Below are 16006 nucleotides of genomic sequence, written 5' to 3' on the forward strand. Positions count from 1 at the left end.
TATGGTGGTAAAAAAGGCTTTTGGTTTGCTGGCCTTTATAAATCAAAGCATAGCATATAGGAGTTGGGAGGTGATGTTGAGACTATTCAAGGCATTAGTGAGGCCAAATTTGGAATACTGTGTGCACTTCTGGTCCCCAAATTATAGGAAGGATATCAATAAGGTAGAGAGGGTGAAGAGAAAATTTACTAAAATGTTACCTGGATTGCAGTATCTAGAATATGGAGAAAGATTGAGTAGACTGGGTCTTTATTCATTGGAGCGTAGAAGGTAGAGGGGGGGATTTCATAGAGGTATATAAAATTTAGAGGGGGATAGACAGAGTAGATGTGAATAGGCTCTTCCTCTTGAGGGTAGGTGAGATTGAAACATGAGGTCATGAGTTAAGGGTTAGGGGGTAAAGGTTTAGAAGTAACATGAGATGGAACTTCTTCACTCAGAGAGTGAAGGCTGAGTGGAATGACCTTCCGGAAGAGGTGGTTGAAGCAAGGTCAATTTTGTCATTTAAGGAAAAGTTGGATAGGTGCATGAATGTGAGGGGATTGGAGGGTTATGGACAGGGAACGGGTAGGTGGGACTAGAGGAGATAATTTAAATCAGTGTGGACTAGAGGCACTGGGATGGCCAATTTCCATACTATAATTGTTATTTGGTTATATATTGTTTTATTTCATGCTGACATCCCTAACTCCAGTTACAGGACTTTTGATTACTCTATTGACATAAATAAGGGATTGATATACAGTGAAATATTACCTGCAGCTTTTACGTAACTGAGAATCTTCTGCGAAGACTCATTGCATCTGTACATTGTACTTAGTGTATGTCTATGACAATAAACTCTCATTCTCATTTATTTGCCTTAGGTTTCATAAGGAAATATTTTCACTGAATGCTTTTGAAAAGGGAAGAGATGGTGCTGCCTGTAAATGGGACATCACTGTTAAGAACTGGGGCTGAAACTAAAATGAAGCTAAAAGGAGATGGCATAGTCGTACCCAATCCATTTCCTCTCTCAATCCATGCTCTCTTCCTATTTACAAGCAGATGTTTCTTTCACTATCTCACATTCTCCGACCCACCCTCCCACCTCTTTGTACTACAGTTTCACTCAAGTTTACGGTGAATTTAAAAATTATTGGTTTGGCCCTGGAAAAAGAGAAAGGAGACAGTGATGTTGAAGTCAACACTACATGATAATCCATTATTTTTCTTTTGTCGTCCAGGTATACTAAAGTAGGCAAAAGTTTCTCAAAGGTATTGTTTCTTTCGCAACTTTATTTTAGGAAAGTTGTTTAATATCTTTTGAACAGCTTGCAAGTAAATATGACTTACCTAATTTTCATTTTTTTAAGATATTTATAGATGAGAAATTTCTTAAATACCATATTACTGGATTTTCCATTTATATATCCACCAGATTTAGTTGCTAATATTTTTAATTGAATCCTTCTCAGAAAGGGTTAATTGGAATTCTATATGATAGATTATTAAAATTATGTCCAATACTTCATGATAAGGCTTGGGAACTGGAGCTTGCAAGACCCTTATCCGAGGATCTATGGGACAAGATTTTTAAACTGGTAAATACCTCTTCTATATGTGCCCGACATTCATTAATCCAATTCAACGTGATGCATCGTGTTCACAAGTCCAAAGATAAATTGGCTAGTATTCTTTCTAGTACTAACCCTATTTGTCACAGATGCAAATTTGAAATTGCTACATTGACACATTTTGGTCTTGTTCATCCTTAGAAAACTATTGGAAGGAAATTTTTTAATATCTTTTCATCTATACTCCAAGTGGAACTATGACCCAATGCAATAACTATTCTTTTTGGGATTATTGACGCAGAAATAGTGAGTTTTCTCTACCTGCACAACAGGATGCAAATATTTCTAATGAGATTAGATGTCCTCACTCTTCCAGATGAGATATAGTTTTACTTCTTTTTTAATTTACAGTAGGAACCAAAAATTACAAAATATATATAACCTTCAGGATAAGCTGCTCAGGTGTTTTTTGTTAGTTTGTTTTTATTAGCACAGGTTCAGTGGGTTTTTTTTTATCCAATACTTTTGATTTTTTTCCATTTTCACCCAGTGCAGTGGAGGGGAGATCGAGTTTATACTGTTTGAAGTTCTATATCTATATTTATATATATATATATATATATATGTGAGATCATATTTTCAGTTTCATTCCCTTTTCTTCATTGTACTGTATTTCCTTTAAAAACCAATAAAAAAGATAGATAAAGAAAAATACTAATGATTATTGATAGCATAATGTTACTGGTGCATTAGCTTCGGTTCTAATCTATTCTTTTTCCCACCCATAACACTTCTTCCTTGTAGAGTCAGTCACATATTGGTACATTGAATATGCTCTGGTAAACTCAGCACAAAATTGTTTCAAACAAATCTTAGATAAAATGAAAAGAATCAAATATTTAAGCGCAAAGGGAACCCATTTGATCCATTGTCTCCATGCCTCACATTTTTTTTAAATAGAGATTAATATCACTTACCAGCTCTGTGTGTGGCCTTGAAATGAATCCTTTCAGAAGGAATCTGTACTTTGTGTTGTATTTAAAATGTAGTTATGCTTCAAACAATTTGTTAAGTTTTACAGAAATGTTTTTATTTTATATATTGCTGACTTCCTTGTCTCCAGTTATGGCACTTCCAACTTTTTGAATGGCAATTATTATTTAATCAAACCATAAGTATGGCCTCATTCAACAAATGAGACTAAAATTATCCACATTTACTTCAGCACTCAGTAGTCCACTGATAAACAGTACCTCAGGGAGTAAATATATAAGAAGCTGTGAGGACATACCATAGACCCAGCCTATGCAAATGCACTCGAAAATGGCCACAAACAGAAGACACATGCCACTTGAAGCATAGGAGTCGAACAGCTGGAAAATGTACATTCCTCCCTTCCAATACAAAGAAAATTGGTTAGGGACTTCATTTTTAATAAATTGTTTGCATAACTTTTGCAAATACATTTGAAAAATTCATTACAGAACAAATTATAGGAAAAATGTAACCACTGTGCTCCACATCAGTGGGGAGGTTTGTAGAATGAAAGGTTCCTCTTATTTTATTGAGAAGAGCTAATGCGGTAGAATTTAACTTTGATTTGGGCACAGTAAGGTAGTTGGGATTCAACTTCATCTAACTAATATGGCTTTCCCCCAACTTAAAAGAAAATAATTGAAAGAACTGACCTTATGTTCCACGGCTGAGCCACCTTTAAGGACTACCTGCTTGGTTGGTCAACATCAGGTTCCACCTGTTAGGAACCGCCCTGCACTGTGTGCTTGTAGAACTCTGAGATGCTGATGTTACCTTAGGCCTCAGTGCATGATTTTGGGCCCTATTGTGCATTAATTACTGATTCAACTGCTAGTTCTAGGCAGTAATGCCATGGGTCTATTTCCCAGATGGTTCCAGGAAGATATTATCTATAATACGATGGTAAGTATTATTATGGACCCTCTTCACAATTATTTCATCCAAAAATTGAAAGAGAAGGGAACATATCTTCTATGTCCTGTGCACACCAAAAACTTGAATTGATATAATGCCTTTAAAATAATACTGTACAATGTTTAAATTTGTTTCTCAGGAGCATTACCAAACAAAATTTGACACTAAGCACTGCAGGAGATAATAGGGCAGATGACCCAAAGCTTGGTCTAAGGAGTTCATTATAACCAATGCGTTAACAGTCGTTGGAGAGGTAGAGAGGTTTGAGGAGGATGCTCCAGATTTGAGATCTTTGATAGCCGAAAGCAGAGCCATCAATGGTGAAATGTTAAAATTCAGCGCGTATTACCTAGGAGATCCAAATTATTCTGCATGTTTGCTTTTAAGGTCAGCTATTTTATTTGGTTAGCTCACTTTTTAAAACTTTTTTTTTAATCCCTCATCTTATCCATTTAGCCACTCATGGCGAGTACAGACACCTCTGTACTTCCAGATCTTTCAGTGACCTTTGGAATAAGATGCCGCCCATGAAACCTGGATCCAGGGCTATTCTCAAAATATTACCTTTTTGCTCCTGTGGTAGCCTTTCCAGGGAGAATCTATTTAAGAGTAGAGTAATAATGTATTCTGTAGTAGAAAAAGCAATTTCTTTAGAATAAATGAAGATCTTTGGAATCCTCACAGAATAGCTTAGAATATGCTAAATTAATTACAGCATGCTCATGCAGTCCACTCATTGTAATCCAAGTTGAATCATTTAATATGAGTTGTAGACTGTATAAGACTAGTTAACACGTGTTCTTTTCGATTGTCCAGCCGGATAATAGGTAGAAAAATGATTTCCTACATCATGACCAACAGTATGTAACAGTAATAGATCACAGCTTTAAAAGGCCACGTCCGTTTTGGCAGGGCAATCCAGCAATGAATTTACAAACTTAAGTGAAAAGGGCTGCCCTGGCAGGCTTGATAAATTGTCTTTCTCCACTGGGTCCTAACTTTGCAGCACAGATTAAAAGCAAGTAGTTGATCAGAACAGCTCCCACCACTTCCTCGAGATCAAAAGGGCTCGCCAAAGGCCTGTTGCAGGCTATGGGTGGTCAATATTGAATTTGTACTTCCTAGAGTACCACCTGCAGGCATCCATGATGCAACTTTATGACAAAAGGATTGAGGCCATGGAGATCCAGGTGCAGGGACATATCCCCTGCCCACTGCAATGCCATATTCTTGGTCAAATCTGTGAGATATTTAAATTTACTTCAGCAAATTCTGGTTTAGCAGCATTTCTTTAGTAGTATTCCCTTGACATATATGTTTAAAAATAGTTCATGGCCATTTTTACATATACTAAAAAAGTGTACAATCAACAGTTAGGAAATAGACCATGCTCAAATGGGAGTTGATTCTTTTCCCATTTCTATAGAATATGCTTTATAAAGCTCAGTTAATGGAACTGTTAATTAAAATGACTCAATTAAAGTTATTCCAATTTGTTCAATTAATGCTGCTAAAATGACTTCAAGGAGATTACTGAAATTTACGCATCATATTTCAGAATATAATTGTCTTCATTGCTTTTCAAATGTAATCAACTGAAGTTGCTCCCATTCATCTTGTGCTGCCATTGCTCCAGTGACCATGAAAAGAGAATACAATCTGTTCCTTATGTTGTACATACTTACTTCAAAATGTACGTTACTATGTCACTAAGAATTTGTGTCTGGAGCAGAGTATTCCTGATCTCTTCTATGCTTCTCATACCCTAGAGCCAATCCTGGGATTACTTCCTTATCTGTACTGATCCAGTGCATTTATCTGTTGTTCTTTACCTGCGATGTTCCACTTCATCACTGAAAACCAACTCCATTGGTAACCAGCATTAATTCTTGACCCTTTCTGCTCTTCATTGAATAATTTCACACTATTGTCTCCACCCTGTTCAGTTTACAACCAAGAAACTCCTCTCCTAATTTCTGTAATTTGAAATTCATTTCATTTCATCTGGTGTCGTGTACTTTTTGGGGATGAGCCCATTACTTATTTAAATCTTTCTCTGCCCTTCTTCAATCTTTCCTTTCGCCCAACTTTCATTTCTCCTCTCAACAACCTTGTTACACCAAATCCTGGCTCCGAATGATGATTTACTTTCCTTTACGTCTCCTTTATGTCTCATCCACATCACTACAAACTTCTCTTGGTATTCTCCAAAGAGCTAGGTGAAGCGCCCATCACTGGCTTCTTGCAATGGTCTCTATGTTCACCATGATCCACCATACTCGGCGTGGCTGACACTCATTAATTTCTGACCTGAATGACAAGGAATGCATTGATATCTTGGATTGAATGAAATTAAACTCACTCATTACGTCTAAGTACTTTTATATGCCTATTCATTCCATCGCCTGTCCTGCCAAAACTCTTTAGATTGGAGCATGGCCTCTTTCATTAAATCACAAACTAAGTTTTTTTTCCTGCAATAAAGGTAAATTTGGAGAAACTCAGCAGGACAAAGAGTGTATTTTATATAGCTAAGATGCACAACCAACAATATGATCATATACTGATGAAGGCCTCAGGACCAAAACGTTGGTTATGTATCTTTATCTTTGCCTGTTTGACCTGCTGAATTCCTCCAGCATTTGTGTTTTTACTTCAATAAAAGTCATCTGCAGACTTTCATGTTTTTCTCTTTTCTCCTGCAATGATGTTACACTCTCAGCCTTTGAAGTTTTGAATTTGTTTTATCCTTTTGTAGATTTGTTTGAAATCCTCAGCATTTGCCATCGACAACTCTCTCCAATAATTCTTGCAAAGGACACTACATTTTACTTCTTCTGAACCTCTGCACTGAGCGGTCATTCATCATACGTGAACTCATTTACCATTTCAGATTCTCCTTGCCTTTTTCTATAGTCACTGCCTTCCTGGCTTCACTCGATCTGATATCAATTCCCTTCTCCCTGTCTTTGGTGTCATCACTCTCTCTCTCCAATGAGTGGCTTTATCTACTCTGAAATGGTTCCAGAGGCAAATGAGATCATCCACCAGGTTAGACAGACGAAATGAGGCTTATTCTCCTCGGAGCCAAAAGAGGTTGAGAGGACAATTGATATATAAATGGACAATATCACGAGGGTTTCGTTAGGTGGATAAAGTAAAGCTGGTCTCAATGGCGAATGGTTCGAGGAAAAGGGCAGAGAGTTTTAAAACTGGAGGATTTTTAGAGTAAAGCCTTTTTTTAAATGCGGTAATGATCTGCAACTCATTGCCTATAAATACAGAGGAAGCACAGCCAATCAGGGCTTTCAGCATTCTAGGAAAATAATTTGTGGGCACCAGGGAAAGAGTGGGGAAGTGCAGTGCAAGGATCTGCTGTGGGCTTCATTAATTGAATCCTTCCTCCCATCCTGGTTCAAATGTGGTCACAAACACTGGACGTCTCCACCCCCCCCCCCCCACCAAGGCCCCCAAAAAGTCCATCTCCTTTAAGACCTATCATAAGACTTGTCTCCTTGTCCTCCCCGTCTTAACTCGAACGCCTATTAGAACTGCTTTGTCAAAGTCAATTGCCACCCTGATATCAGATTTTAAATGTAATTTAAAGGTCTAAATATTTTTATCCAAAAACAAATTAATTTTTCTGTCATGGATCACTTAGCCTTGTTTGAGTATGTATTAAAAACAAGAAGTTTTGGTTTAATTAACTTACCTCTGTTACCATTACTAATCCAATCAAGTAAGATGCAAGTGCAATAACAAATATTAACTGCTCCCTTCTGTATCCTCTTCGGAATACCCTGGGATACATGTCTATTACAGCAGTCACCAAGCTTTCCATACAGACAAACTGTAAGGAAACAGAAGTTATGTTGAAATACGAGCCATAATTTAAATGGCAAAGAGGTTTGGCCATTTGTCACCACCCTAGCAATCGGATTTTTATACAATGCCTTAACCCATCCAGTAAAAAGAGGGCCGAAATTAAACTTCTCCAGCACCTTAAATAAAAAATTACATTCAACCCTATCAAATGCTTTTTCCGTATCAAGTGCAACCACCATTGGTTGGTTGGGATGATGTCTCGATGCATTGATCAACGTTATCAATCTAAGAATATTGTCAGACGCACATCTATTCTTAATAAAACCTGTTTGATCTGTATGTATCAACTGAGGTAAATATTTAGCAAGTTTATTTGCCAATACTTTAGCCATTATTTTATAATCCACATTTAATAAAGAAATTGGTCGGTATGAAGCTACATTCAATGGGTCTCTATCTTTCTTTGGAATCACTGTAATTATCGCACTTGAACAAGATTCTGGTAATGACTGATCTTCAGTTATTTGTTGCAGTACGTCCAAAAATATAGAAGATAAAACACTTTATAAAATTCCAATGAAAATCTGTCATCACCTGGCGACTTTCCATTTGGCATCTCTTGTATAGCTTCTTCAATCTCAAAGTCTGTAAATGGAGCTTCCACTTCCTTTACCTCTTCCTCCCCCAAAACTGGTAAATTTAACTTAGATAAAAAGGATTCAATAGAACCACCACCCTGATTTCCCTCAGAAATGTACAATTTCTGATAAAATGAATAAAATTGGTCATTGATTTCCTGAGGTTTATAGGAAACTATTGAATTCTTTTTAAAAGCATTAATAGTTCTCGACACCTGTTCTGTTTTTAATTGCCAAGCTAATACCTTATGAGCCCTCTCACCCAACTCATAATAACATTGCTTAGATCTTTGAATTAATCGCTCGTACTGATATGTTTTCCATTTAAATGATCATGATCAACTCGTCAAGCTTGTCCATTGTCACCAGCCTTGTTTGCATTGGTCATTGAACCATTAGCTCAGGCAATTCGACAGAACAACAAGGTTAAAGGGATAAGAATTGCAGATGATAAATATAAGATTAATTTATTTGCTGATGATGTATTGATTTATTTGACAGATCCAGAACATTCTTTGAAATATTTACAAGAATGTTTAGTTCAATTTGGGGAGTTATCTGGGTATAAGGTGAATTGAGATGAGTGAAATATTGCCAATTTTGGAGGGGGGGTTATGAAGAATGTACAAATATTATAAAATTAAGGTGGTCTGATAAAATTAAATATTTAAGGGTAACTGTGAATGCAAATTATCAGTCTTAATATAAATTATGTACCTTTATTGAATAAGATTAAAATGGATTTGATTAAATGGAAGGATCTTCCATTAACATTAATAGGTCGAGTAAATTGTATTAAAATGAATATTTTCCCTCGTATTCAGTACTTATTTCAGTTAATTCCATGTATACTTTCAAAGGGTTTTTTTCAGGATTTGGATAAGGTGGTGAAGAAATTTTTATAGAAGGGAAAACTAGTTCAAGTAACTTTACAGAAATTGACATGGAAATATGCACTAGGTGGACTCCAGTTGCCTCATTTTCAAAATTATTATGAAGCTGCACAGTTGAAGTTTTTTAGTAGAATGATGGACATTAATCAGCCCCCTAGTTGGGCCAAGATGGAGTTAGCCTGTATTTCTGAATTTGATGTTCACCAGTTTATGCATAAGTGGAATTTGAATTTATTGCAGGGATATGATATGCAGTATTAAAACATTTGTTAAAGATATGGGTTAAAAGAAATGATGTTACAGGAATGAAGGGTAAATGATCAATTCAAACTCCGTTATAACAAAATCAGCTTACTCCTTTTTCAATGTTTAATAGGTATTTAAAGATATGGTATTCTCAGGGTATAAAAGTGATTCAGGATTGTTTTGAAGAGGGGCAGTTTCTTTCTTTTAATCAATTGAGGGAGAAATTTGGTATATCAATAAATTCTTTATTTGCGTATTACCAACTTAGAGCTATGACAAGGGATAATTATGGTAAAGAGATGAGTTTACTTGAGTTAATGAAATTTGAATCTTTGATTTCCTTTATACCAAAGAGAGGTTTTATTTCAAATATGTATTGATTGTTACAGGAAACTATGGACAAACCGAATATGGAGAAATCTAGAAATAGATGGGAAAGTGATTTAACATATTATACCTCAAGAGGATTGGGAGGTTATGTGTCATGAAGGGGTAACTAAATTGACTAATGTAAAATATGGTTTGGTTAATTATAATTTTTTGCATCAGTTATATTTGACTGCTGAGAAATTGAAAAAATGCGGATTCAGTAATTCGGATCTTTGTTTTAGATGTGAGTTAAGTACTGGAACTTTTTTGCATGAAGTTTGGTCCTGCGACCATTTTGGGAAAAAGTTAGGCTGGTTTTGGAGAAATTATTTAAAATTAAATTACCATTAGATCCAGAGATTTTTTTGTTAGGTTATATGGTTTATTTGACTGGTATGGGGTTGGATAACTTTCAGATAGCATTTGTATGTTTGGCATTATCTGTGCCACGAAAATGTGTAGCAATTACTTGGAAAGACAATGTTGAGATTAATATAGCTCATTGGCATAATGAATTGAGATCTTGTATTTATATGGAGAAAATAACATATAACTTACATGATAATTATTCTTTTTTTGTTAAAATGTGGTCATCTTATTTAGAATATATGGGTTTCGAAATATCTTTAAATATTGTATATGTTTTATGTTTTTTTGGCTCCCCTTGAGGGGGCTGGCTGAGGGGGGTTTATTATATGTATTGTATAAAAACTTTTTTTTGTTGGTATTGATTTTATGTTGTTTTAAAAGTTTTAAATAAAGTTTTAAAAAAAGAAATACAAGCCATATTTTCAATATAAATTTAGATGAGGATCAAGACCAGTAGATAGCTCAAGGGTTGGGGGGGGGGGGCGGTGGGGTTGGAATAGATCACAGCTATTCGTCCAACATTTCTGAGTTAATCTCTGTTAAGCTTGGAAAGATGAAGGATTTTGTAATGCTAATGCTATTATAGTTGGAGTGGTCAGGACAGAAAATGCTGGAGGCATTCAGTAATGCCAGCACATCTATGGAAAAAGAAAAGCAAAGAGTTAACATTTCGGGCATAAAATGCTTTGTGAGAAGGTACTTTCTCTGAACACACTTATGAGAAAATACATATCAAAACTCTGATTGAAGGACCTTCGACCTGAAATGTTAACTCTGTTACTCTTTCCATCGATACTAGGTGTTCTTAATTCAGGTATCCAGCATCAGTATTAGCTCAACTTGCGTGAGGCAGTCACAGATCCTCCCTTGCTAAAGATGTGCCGTCTCGTGGTATGTGTTTTTTTAGCCTGGTGCATTCAGGTATAGAATATTGCATTACTCTATCAAATTTATGCTTGGAAGAAGCAGCTGAAGATGTCTGGATGGGAAACAGTCTTGAGTGACATATGAAAGGATTTTAATTGATTTGAGATCGAATGGTAATTTGGTTCCACTGTTTACAGTGTAACTTCATTAGCATGGTGTCATATTCCAAGCCATTCTGGTGCCACTCCAGCTTTGATCTTCTGTACTCCTTGCTGAACCAGAACTGGTTCTCCTTCTCAGTGGCAGTGTTGGTCAGGCCACACTTGGAGTATCGCATAGGGGTGGCAAGTTAGCGTGGTGGTTAGCACTACACTGTTACAGAGCCAGTGATCGGGACTTTGATTCAAATCCCGCACTGTCTGTAAGAAGTTTGTACATTCTCCCAGCGTCTGGTTTTCCCTGGCTGTTCTGATTTCCTACCACCCTTTAAAACGTACCAGAGTCGTAAGTTAATAGGCGGCACGGACTCATGGGCCAAAAGGGCTTGTTACCATGCTGTGTGTCTAAATTTAAATAAAAATCTGATTGTCACACCACTGGAAGGATATGGTAGCGGATATGGTAGCAATGGAAAGAGATCAGAAGAGATTCAACAGGGTGCTGGCTGGAATGAAAGGACTGAATATAAATTGGATTAATCTCAAGCTTTGTGGCAGATGGATACATTTTTAAGATCTCCCTAATTTTGAAGTAAAATGAAAGGTGAATCAAAATTAAAATTTAATTGCAGAGATAATCAGGAATTAAAGCAGTAGAATAAACAGAGAAAAACAGCAGGTCAAGCCACATGCGTGAAGAGAAACAGAGTTCATGTTTCGGGACAAAGACACTTCCCAGTTAGAACTGGGACAAAGGAAAAAGCAAAACTACCTTTAAATAAGACAGTCCTCACCTGATCATCTAATTCCATGCCAAAAGTCCTTCTTGTCAGACATACGCCATAATCATTTCCCAATACCGAAATAGTTCACGGGAAATGAGAGAGTGATTTGTTACTGGTGTGAGTCAGGTAAGCCGAGAGGTTCTTGGATCTCAGTGGTGCAGCTCTCTGGACACCAACCGCTCCAAAGCAGCAACCTCCTTTGAAGAAGACCGCAGAGCCCACCTCACTGACAAAAGACAAAGGAGGAAAAACCCAACACCCAACCCCAACCCACCAATTTTCCCCTGCAACAGTGTCTGCCTGTCCCGCATCGGACTTGTCAGCCACAAACGAGCCCGCAGCTGACGTGGACATGTACCCCTCCATAAATCTTCGTCCGCGAAGCCAAGCCAAAGAAGGAAAGAAGAAGAAGAAGAATCCTCAATAGGACAGTCACTTAAGAAGAGGGTTTTAAGTGTAATTTCTGGGCTTGGAATTTTTATTTTCCAGCTCTCAGTTGGACCATGGGTCCAGCGGTGATGGGCTGCACACCGAACCACCAATTCTTTTACCCTACCCCAACTCCAAATGTGCTGCTGAATCTTGAACTACTTTCAGGATCTCATTAAGTTCTTTGAACTAGTTTTGTAATCTATTTCCCTGATCACTTTTCGCTTCCTCTTTCCTCAAAGCCTGCATGAATTTTTCCTTTTACTTTTGAGAAAGACCTTGTCTTTCATTAAACTCTTGCCTTCGAAAGGGAGGCGGCAGATTTTCGCTTCTGGATCTGCCGTTATTGCTTCCACTATAAAACCAGCGGTGAGTTCCATTCAGAGTAGCCAAACTCAACATTGGCTTATTTGGATCACTGATTTCTTCACTTAATAGCCATCTACACAAAGAAGTTCATCAAAATCTCAACCAGAGAAAGGTTCGGGAAGCTCTTTAAATTTTTGAAGGACAGAAAAGTGAACTGTAAATTCTCCTTGTTAGATATTAGTATCAGTAAATATTGTCTAAATAATTTATCATAACAAATGGTTACTTTTACATCAACAAAATATATTTTTGAGTTATCTAGCATTTAATTAAACCAAAGTTAATTGGAAATGACATAAACATCTTTCCAAAGTCACAGATAAACTCACCCTTGGCCTATCCATTTGAAAACACTTTTCAGACTCCAGAGCTACCTTTAGCTCATTTGCACTGATTTGGCGGAACGCGTGGGCATTCATTAGTATGAAACCACTTTCATGTTTATTTTACCTGACTGTCCAGTCCAAGGAAAATGAGCATCAAGAAGAACATGACTGCCCATAGTGGTGCGAGAGGCATCATGGTGACAGCTTTTGGATAGGCTATGAATGTCAATCCTGGACCTAGAGATAAATGAAAAGGTGTTAACTGTGTCTTGCCAAAGCTAAGGAAAGCTTTGAGGCAGCCAGGTATAATTTTTGAAACCTCCCTCATTCTGAAGGAAACTGAATGGTAATTTGCATGGTTATCGTAGCAGTTAGTGCCACGCTGTCACCGCGCCAGTGACCCAGGTTCGAATCCAGCGCTGTCTATAAGGAATTTATACTCTCCATGTCTGCATGGGTTTCCTACAGGTGCTCTGGTTTCCTCCACCCTTCAAAACTGTATGTAGTTTGGAGGTTAATTGGTGTATTTGGGCGGCATGGGATTTGTGGGCTGGAAGGGGCAATTACCGCACTATATGTCCAAATTTTTTTTTAATCAATTACAGAGGTAAACAGGGAATTATAAAGGTAGAATAAACACACAAAACACTCAGCATGTCAGGCAACATTTGCTTGAGGTCAAAGACTCTTTGAGAGAATTTCAACTTCGAAGATGTTCCCTTGATCCTTTGAGTGTTTCCAGCATTTTCTGTTTTATTTTGGGTTTCCAGCATCTGCAGGTTCTTTTATTTCAGCAAAAAAGGTGGTTTATTCACTTTCTACTTTTGGCTTCCCCTTCTTGTGTTTGATCCTTCCCTTTTTTAACTTTGCTTATGGTTGAAAGGAGCTGTGGTCTGATGAAAGATCATTGGTCTGAAATGCTTACCCAGCTTCTCTCTTCATGGATGCTGCCTGTCTAGCTGAGTATCATCAGTAGGTTCCCTTTCAAATTTAGGTTTCCAACCTCATGATATTTTCCCTATGATGGGGCATGGTGTTGGGATTCTGCTTCTTAATTTGGGTTTGTGCGGAGAAGGTCTTGTTTGATAAATCTTGTTGAATTTTTTGAGGAGGTGACTAGGAAGGTCGATGAGGGTAGAGCAGAAGATATAGATTTCAGAAAGGCCTTCAATAAAGTTCCACATGGAAGGTTGGTAAGGAAGGTTCAGGTGCTAGGTATTAATGTTGAGATAGTCAGATGGTCAATTTTGCTATTTAAAGAAAAGTTGAATATGTATATCGATGAAAGGGGATTGGAGGGTAATGGGCAAAGTGCAGGTAGGTGGGACTAGAGGAGATCTCTTAAATCAGCATGGACTAGAGGGGCCAAGATGGCCTGTTTCCATACTGTTATGGCTATATGGTTATAGTGATATATAGAGCAAAACGATTCTGACATCTGCTGCCTCTTGCATTTCCATTGTACTGACAAATAGATTTCCTTTTTTTAAGTGGAAATGAACATACATGTTAAAAACTGGTGTATTTTATAAAAATTTTAATCTGTAAGTAATGGTGAAGTCTGTCTCAATCATCTCAGTAATTTATCATGTTTTATTTTCCCTGCCAACCATATGCTCCAATCGCATGAGAAAAGACAAGAGGAAGAGTGAAGTGAAACACGATGGGCTGCAGATGCTGTGATTGTAGTAAACACACTAAAATGCTGGAGGAACTCAGCCGGTCTTTTCAGCATCTATAGGAGACAAAGATATATTACTGTCACTTCGAGTCTGAGACCTTCTTCAAGGAAAAAAATCAGAAAAAGAACCAGGATATATCAGAAGGTCTCAGAATTCAAACAATTGGGGAGGAATCCAGACCAACAAAAGGTGTTAATTGGATGTGATAAGAATCTAGGTAGAATTGATCATGTCTGTGTGAAGGGAGACGAAATGGAGAGACCACCGGGGGGGCGGGGGGGAGGTGGGGGGGGGGAAGAAGGAGGTGGGGTTTATTTTTATAAATAAAACCAGATGTCGATATTAATGCCATCCATTTGGAGGGTGCCCAGTCAGAAGATTAGATGTTGTCCTATAGGCACGTTGGCAAGAAAATGGGATGGAGCATTGAAGTGGGTGGCCACTGGGAGATCCACACTATTGCAGCAGTCAGAGCCGAGGTGCTCAACAAAGTGATCTCCCAGTCTGCATCCAGTCTCTCCGACGTAGACAAGACCACAACGGGAGCCATGGATGCAGTAGCTGACCCCTGCAGTTTCACAAGTGAAATGTTCCTTCACTTTGAAGGACTCTTTGGGGCCCCAAATAATATTGCAGCTACCTTGACAACATCTCTTCCCACCATGTTTCGAATAAGGATTCCATTCCATTCTCTCAATTCCTCCTCTCCATTGCATCTACTCCCAGGATGAGGACTTCTATGCCAGATCATCAGAGATGTCCTCTTCCTTCAAACAAGGTGGCTTTTTCTCTACCACCATCAACTTGGCACTCACCTGCATATCCTGGCCCCCTCTGCCCTCACACAACAAGGGCAGAATTCTTTTTGTCCTCATCTATCACCCCACCAGCCTCCACATCCAACACATCCTCCTGCACCATTTTCACCACCTACTACGTGATCCCACCACTAGACACATATTCATCTCTCCTTTCCGACTTCCACAGGGACTGCTCCCTCCATGACTCCCTTGTCCACTCCTCCCTCCCCACCATGTGCCCCCTTTGGCCCTGCCCCTGTGATAGCAGGAGATGCTCCTCTTGTGCCCACACCTCCTCCCTCAGTACCATTTGGGGCCCCAAACAGTCCTTCCAAATGAAGCAACATTTCACTTGTGAATTTGCAGAGGTCATCCACTGCATCTGGTGATCCCATGGTGATCTCCTCTACATTGGAGAGAATGGACGCAGACTGGGAGATCACTTTGCTGAACACCTCAGCTCTGTCCTCAGCAATAGCATAGATCTCCCAGAGGCCACCCATTTCAATTCTCTATATCATTCCCTTGCTGACATGTCTGTCAATGGTTTCATGTACTGTCAGACTGAGGCCATCCATAAATTGGAAGAATGACACTTAATCTTCCAACTGGGCACCCTCCAACCAGATGGCATTAATAGTGACCTCTCTGGTTTTTGGTAAACACCAACCCCAACCATTCCCTTCTTCCTTCCTCCCTCCTTCCCCCCCCCACCCCATCATTTCTCCATTCCCTGTCGCCTGA

At 38.3% G+C, this 16006-nt stretch overlaps 1 protein-coding gene across 4 annotated transcripts in view; it reads right to left on the reverse strand.

Annotated features, from left to right (window-relative positions):
* The window catches only part of slc6a11b (solute carrier family 6 member 11b), a 188205-nt gene that overhangs the window by 9226 nt on the left and 162973 nt on the right, over positions 1–16006 (reverse strand). For 3 of the 4 annotated variants that reach the window (XM_069939874.1, XM_069939875.1, XM_069939873.1), the window contains exons 10-12: positions 12905–13017; positions 7219–7356; positions 2848–2950 (exon numbers count right to left, since the gene is read on the reverse strand). In XM_069939874.1, coding sequence (XP_069795975.1) covers positions 2848–2950; positions 7219–7356; positions 12905–13017 — 354 coding nt within the window. The remainder of the gene's footprint in view (positions 1–2847; positions 2951–7218; positions 7357–12904; positions 13018–16006) is intronic. The other variant, XM_069939876.1, reaches the window with a different exon arrangement.

The sequence above is a fragment of the Narcine bancroftii genome, chromosome 5, assembly GCF_036971445.1.
Source record: "Narcine bancroftii isolate sNarBan1 chromosome 5, sNarBan1.hap1, whole genome shotgun sequence".
NCBI lineage: Eukaryota > Metazoa > Chordata > Chondrichthyes > Torpediniformes > Narcinidae > Narcine > Narcine bancroftii.